At 42.0% G+C, this 6,442-nt stretch overlaps 1 protein-coding gene across 1 annotated transcript in view; it reads right to left on the reverse strand.

Moving 5' to 3' along the window:
• GLP2R (glucagon like peptide 2 receptor) overlaps window positions 1-6,442 on the reverse strand; it is a 102,027-nt gene that overhangs the window by 5,259 nt on the left and 90,326 nt on the right. The window contains 1 exon segment of the mRNA XM_019654420.1: window positions 296-337. Coding sequence (XP_019509965.1) covers window positions 296-337 — 42 coding nt within the window.

A 6,442-nucleotide genomic window follows, 5' to 3' on the forward strand; every position in this document is an offset into this window, starting at 1 on the left:
TTGAATCCAGATTTTTGGACTCCAAAGCTCAAGATCACACTAACACTCTCAGCATGTCTCTCGCAGGACCAGGATCGGGTTCTGAGATTCCTTACACTCATCCCAGTTCCTTTTCCCATTCGTCTAAGCTGCCTCCTGCTCTCCCCACTGGACGTTCACAGTCCAGATTTGTCCCAACGCATGCTGGTCACTGCACACTCCCGCATGGCACCATCATATAAACAGAAACCCCCGGGGGTAGTAGGATGCCAGCCCAGCCCCACAGGAAGCTAGAACGGCAGCATGGCAAACGTACCTCTCCATTGGCAAAGCAATACTGCAAGGCCACAAGTAGTCCCTGCAACAAAAGGAAGAGGTAGCATGAAATTTGACTCAGCAGAAGATGTGTCTGAGAGTGACTTGCAAAGTCCAAAGGCCTGCCCTAGTCCTAGTAGCCCCCAGGAGAGGCAGGCAACTATGCTGCTTGCACTAACTAGAGTTAGCAATACTAGTTCACTTGCCTTTCCATGAGGTCTCTTCTTACTTTGACAGCCACCACGCTTATCAGCCTAGGTGTTTGCTTTGGTACTCACAGGTCAATGATGATTAAATCCCAAAGACCCTATATCGTTCATTCAGCAGCACAAAAACTGCAAGGCCTCTGTCCCATTTCTACTTGTCCATAGTGGGCATTGGCTAATTTATTTTTTCCTCACTTGCGTCCTTTTCTTTTGGAAACTGACCCTCCCCTTCTCCCTAGGCTTCTGGCAGGGTCAATTATGTGGTCCCTGTTATCTAGGATGGCCATCACCCCAATAATCAACCCAGTGGTCATGTGACTCAAGCAGGGTCCATCTGAGTTCTTTCCACTGGGAAACAAGAGAGGTTGCACTTTCTTTCCTGCATTTGCCAGATTTATAGTCAAAGTAAACCTGGAGATACTTCTGGGCATCCCCCAAGCTACATAGAGAGAGCCTGTCTGAGGATGAAGCCAACAGAGAGAAAACCTGAGGCTGGAGAAGGTGAGAGGCAGAATTCTGATGATATTGTTTGAGAACCAGTTATGTACATTTGATCCGAAAATTTGTGTTTATGTGAGATAATAAACACCACGTACCAAAATATTTCTTCTGAAAAGGTAGATAATTTCACACCAGTCTTTTGTCATCACACTTAGATTAAAATAAATTTTAACCACAGGAAGCACTCAGGTGCTCTGGGCTCTGTGTCTGGGTCGCTGATTTTATCTGGTACCACGATTCTATGTTCCTGGCTTCCTCCAGCATCTCAACCTCATGTATTAGTTATCTGTTTCTGTATAACTTCGTGGACCAGAGCAATAAAGGTTTATCATCTCATATACTTTCTATGGGCCAAGACTGGCAGTGGCTTAGCTGGGGATTGTGGCGTAGGGCTGCTGTCAAGATGTTGCTGGGAACTTCAGTGATCTGAAGACTTGGCTTGCTTCCACAGTCCTGGCTCATATGCCTGGCAAGCTGGTGCTGGCTGTTGGTAGGCGGCTGCCATAGAGCTGCTTGAGTGTCCTCATGACATGGCAGCAGGCTTCCCGCAGAGGGAGGAATCCAAGGGAGCAAGGCCCTCAAAGGCCACATACCTTCATGTTCACAATTCTTTAATGGTAACACAGGTCAACCTTACTGAGTGTGAGAGGGGACTACACACAGCCTTGAATACCAGGAGATAAAGATCATCGGGGGCCATCTTGGAATCCGGCTACCACAGCTGATTTCTTCCTTCAGTCCCTTCACACTTTTTGTTTTCTGAACAATTCTTCCCTCAAATCTCTGCCTAAATGACTTCTCAAAACTCAGGTCTTAGCTCAAATGTCACCTAAAAGAGAGGCCTTTCCCTAATTACTCAATTTTGGAAGGCTATTCCAATCACTATCACAGCACTCTATTTATATTTTTCACAACGCCAGAATTATATTATATATTTGTCAACTTGGTTATTGTCTATCCCTCTCCCCCCCACCTCCAAACAAGACTAGCATTTTTATTTAGTCTCTTCACTGCCAGGTCCCCAGCACCTTAAACAAGTGCCTGGCACACAGTAGGAGCCTAACAATATTTGCTGAATGAATAAATGAGTGAGTGAATGAATGAATGAGTGAGTTGGGTTTCTGTCACTTACAACTAAAAGAGCCTTGCCTTGAACAATGTCAGACCACTTCTAAAATATGACAAGACAGTTTCTTTCTGTTCTCGTCCTAGTTCATTAAAATTGTGGACACAAGGGTCACAATGACAAACATAGGCCACCTTTATATGGTATTTTCAATTACAAAGTATTAGCCTTGGGGAAGTTTCAATAAAGGGATCATCTCTTGATGTTGGAAATTTTTTCTGGATTTACTGCTTAACTGCCAGAGGTCTGGAATCACAGACCTCTGGTTTAGTTAATGTTTGTTTATGCTGTTTCTCCAGACTCCTATGCTTTGTGATTTGTTAAACAGTCACATGGGATAACCTGCATGCCACGGCTTTCCCGGTGATGTGCAGGTCTGTGGGATTCAGGGCATGTATCGGATACAGTGAAGCTGGATATGTGTACAGGACTCAAGTACTTGAGTGTTTATGGGAAGAATCTCATAAAATGCCAGAACTCACAAGGAAAAAATCACATTCCAGCTAAAGGGTGAAGGTCACAGTGCAGGCTGATGCTCCCATTTCTCTTAATAATATTTCTCTCACTCCTATTGCTGGCAAGGGGGGTTCGGTACTCGGAGAAATGATGAAATAGACAAGGGATTATAAAATGTTACCCTGGAGAAAGATTTTTATACTCTTCTTTATGGAAGTCAGCAATCTCCGGGCTGGCTATCACAACAGAAATCAAATGCTTAGATTCTCCTCACCAGTGTGGAATTTTCCTTCCCTCATGCATTCAGCTATTCCAAGGCTATAGCTCCTAACCAGGGCACGGTGGTACCAGTTAACCGTTTTCATGCATGCATTCTCATGGGGGTTCACAGGTGCCCTGTTTAGTTGGCAGGGCCAGTACTATTTTCCCCCGGAACATATAACATTAGAAGGGTGGCTTAGAACATGCCAAAATTCTCATAAATGAGTTAGCTAAAATAGGATTCCGCACCACGAATATATCTTTTATTCCCTCGGGTTCTTGGTTCACTATTTAAGGAACATCCTAGAGTCTGGTGAACTCTCATTCTAGATGAAGCAAGTATGAAAGGAGAGGTTCCACACAACACATGTCGGCACCACTGGGCAGTCTCTCTAGAGATCCCTTGGTTGCAGGGAGCTGGTGAAAATCCCAATAAGCCCTGGGAAGAGTGAAGGACCCTCCAAAGCAGCAAGAAAAGAAAGCTGTTAGATCCAATGGTGATCCCTGCTAATTCACTAAAATATGACCCACCACACGTGCAACCACATATCTGCCCATTCATGTTCTCACCTCTGCCTGGTGGGATGGCGAGGAACAGTGCAAGGATGTTCAAAAGGTGGGAGGACTCTGACTGTTCACCAGCCCTCTAAGCATGTTTTCTGGCTCAGCCTGAAGAGCCGCTCTGATTCCTTACATTCCTCACAGTTGCGTGGTGGTGAGCAGAGCTCTGTCTGGCTGTAGGACTAAATGATCCAGTGTGGTAGCTAGTCTCCAGAGATGGGCCCAATGATTCCTTCCCTCCCTGTAGGCATATGCTACTCCTCACATCAAGAGGTGGACCTGATTTTCCCCTTGAATCTGGGGTGACCCTGGGACTCCTTCTACCAATACAATATGGTAGGAGTGGCATTCTGGAACTTCCAAGCCTACACCTCAAGGAGGTTGGAAGTGTCTACTTCCTCCCTCTTAGAACATTTGTTCTTGGGATGCTCTAAGAATCCAGCTGCTATGCTGGGAAATGCTCAAAATATGTGGAGAGGCCACATGGATGAGAACTGAGCTCAGTCAATAGCCCAGGTCAACGTCTAGCCATGTGAATGAGCCATCTTGGATGGTCCAACCCAATTGTGCCTTCAGATGTTTGCAGCCCCAGCCAAAAGTTACATGTCTCAAAAGGACCACCCCACTGAGTCCAGAGAGCACAGCTCACAGAACCATTAAAGATAATAACATGGTTACTGCTTTAAGCCATAAAGTTTTGGAGTAGTTTGTTACAAGGGAAAAGATGACCAAAACATCAGGAGTATGATAGGCTAGAATTCCTTCTTAGAAATCTGTCCCAAATAGCTCCACATGAGTGTCTGATCCTTGGCTGGCTTTGGGTGTATGAGATCAGCTGATTAATGGCTCACATAACTGGTCAAGTCCTCAGGGGAAAAAAAGCCACCAGATACTACTTATATAACAACTGCAGCTTTTCTTTGTTTTCTAATTTGGGATTATCTTTTAAAGAAGATTAAGATCAAACAACATAGAAAATCCAAATTACTAAACCTTAGCCTTTGAAATCCTCCAAAAAATTGACATAAATTTAACATGGTTTCATAATGAAAAAAAGTTACTGATTCGTTCTCTGTCTCAATTCAAAGCCACACACAATTCAGCTCTAACAGGAGGAAAAAAGAACCATTGTCCAACTGCCCAGGCCCACCTCAGGCTCTGTCTCCCTGACCTTTGATGAGTGTGTAGCGGGCAGGCATGTTGTCTCTACTCTGTCCTCAGAATTGCAGCACCTGAACCTGACTGGTAGCAGTGTCTTTAAGACTCTGATATCGGAGCCTGGTGTCTCCTGGTTCTGACCCTCACAGGGCACCTGAGGGGCACGATGGCATAGTGGTTACACACAAGGGCTTAACCTCTGCATACGAATCTCATCTCTGGCACTTTTTAGTATATGCAAGTTCTCCTCTGAGTGTCAGTTCCTTCATCTTTAAAATGGTGTAATAATTTCTCTCTCACAGTGATAATATGAGGATTCAATGAGGCTGAAATTGTTTGGGGGTAAACAGATATTTTCTAGTGTACCATTTTAATCCCTCTGCTGGTATTCTTACTATATTTTTTGAGTTATTTTCTTAGTGTTTGTTCCAGAGATTATAACATGAATCTTAACTTATCAAAATCTGTTCACATTAATACTAACAATTTTGGTAAAATATGAAAACTTTCCTTTAATACAGGCCTATTTCCTCCTTGCTCTTTAATGCTATTATTGTCATAACATATTAGATTTTTTTATAATACAGCTTATAATAATAACAATACAGTTTATAATTTTATGTAATTTTATGTCTTTAAAATCAGTTAAAGGAAAGAGAAAATATACACATTTATACCTTTAATATTTACCTATGTGTTTACCTTTTCTAGTGCTTTTTATTTCTATGTGTGAATTTGAGTTATCAACTGCTTTCATTTTCTTCCAGCCTGATGAGCTTCCTTGGATACTTCCCTTAAGAAAGGTTTGCTAGCAACAAATTTCCTTAGACTTTGTTTATGTATGTCTTTATTTCACCTTAATCTTGAAACAAAATCTTGCTGACTATAGAGTCCTTGATTGAATTTTTTCTTTTGGCATTTTGATTATGTCATACCACTGTTTTCTGGCCTCTATTGTTTCTGATTATATCAGATGTTAATTGTATTGTTGGTCCCCATAGTAATAAGTCATTTTTCTTTTATTGCTTTCAGGGTTTTCTCTTTGTGTTTAACTTTCACCAGTTTAACTATAGTGTTTCTAGATGTGAATCTATTTGTTTTATCCTATTTGAAGCTCATTGAGCTTTCTGGATGTGTCAATTAATATTTTTCATCAAATTTGGGAAGTTTTTAGCCATTATTTCTCCAAATGATTTTTCTACCCCTTTCTATCTTCCTTCTCCTTCTGGGACTCCCATATGTGTATGTTGATTTTCTTGATGTCATCCCACAAATCTCTGAATCTCTGTTATTTTTCTTCATTCTTTGTTTTTATCCTGTTTCTTAGACTGGATAATCTCAATTACCTATTTCCAAATTCATTCTGCCGCCTCAATCTGATATTGAGCCTCTCTGCCCCAAGTAGGATCACAACTTCTGGCTGAGATATTGTCTTTCCTTGTTCCTTTGCCACTAAGATCACTACTGTATCTGACAATGCCCGGGGTATGGGCTTTTTCTGCTCTCTGATCTATATCAAGTCAGTTCCTTTCTGCAGTGGAGCTGCTAGTTTTCCCTAGAATTTCCTCACTGATTGAGAAGGGGTTGGAGGACAAGAACAGTCACAGGAAAAAAATACAATACAGACTTCCATTGCTCTTACTGAGGTTCAGTCATTTTTCGTGAATAAACTCTTCTCAACATTTTGCATGCCTTTGGTTGATTTCCAGGTTCCTGAAATAGATGTTATTGACAATTTTGCCCAATTTTATTGTTGATTTTTGCAGAGAGGATTTGCCAAACTCCTCTTTTCTCCATTCTGGAAATCCTGCCCCTATACTAGCATTTTAAGATTATTAGTTCCAAGATTATGGCTCTATGGAACCTTTGCTGTGTCCAT

The sequence above is a fragment of the Hipposideros armiger genome, unplaced genomic scaffold, assembly GCF_001890085.2.
Source record: "Hipposideros armiger isolate ML-2016 unplaced genomic scaffold, ASM189008v1 scaffold_222, whole genome shotgun sequence".
Classification (NCBI taxonomy): Eukaryota; Metazoa; Chordata; class Mammalia; order Chiroptera; family Hipposideridae; genus Hipposideros; species Hipposideros armiger.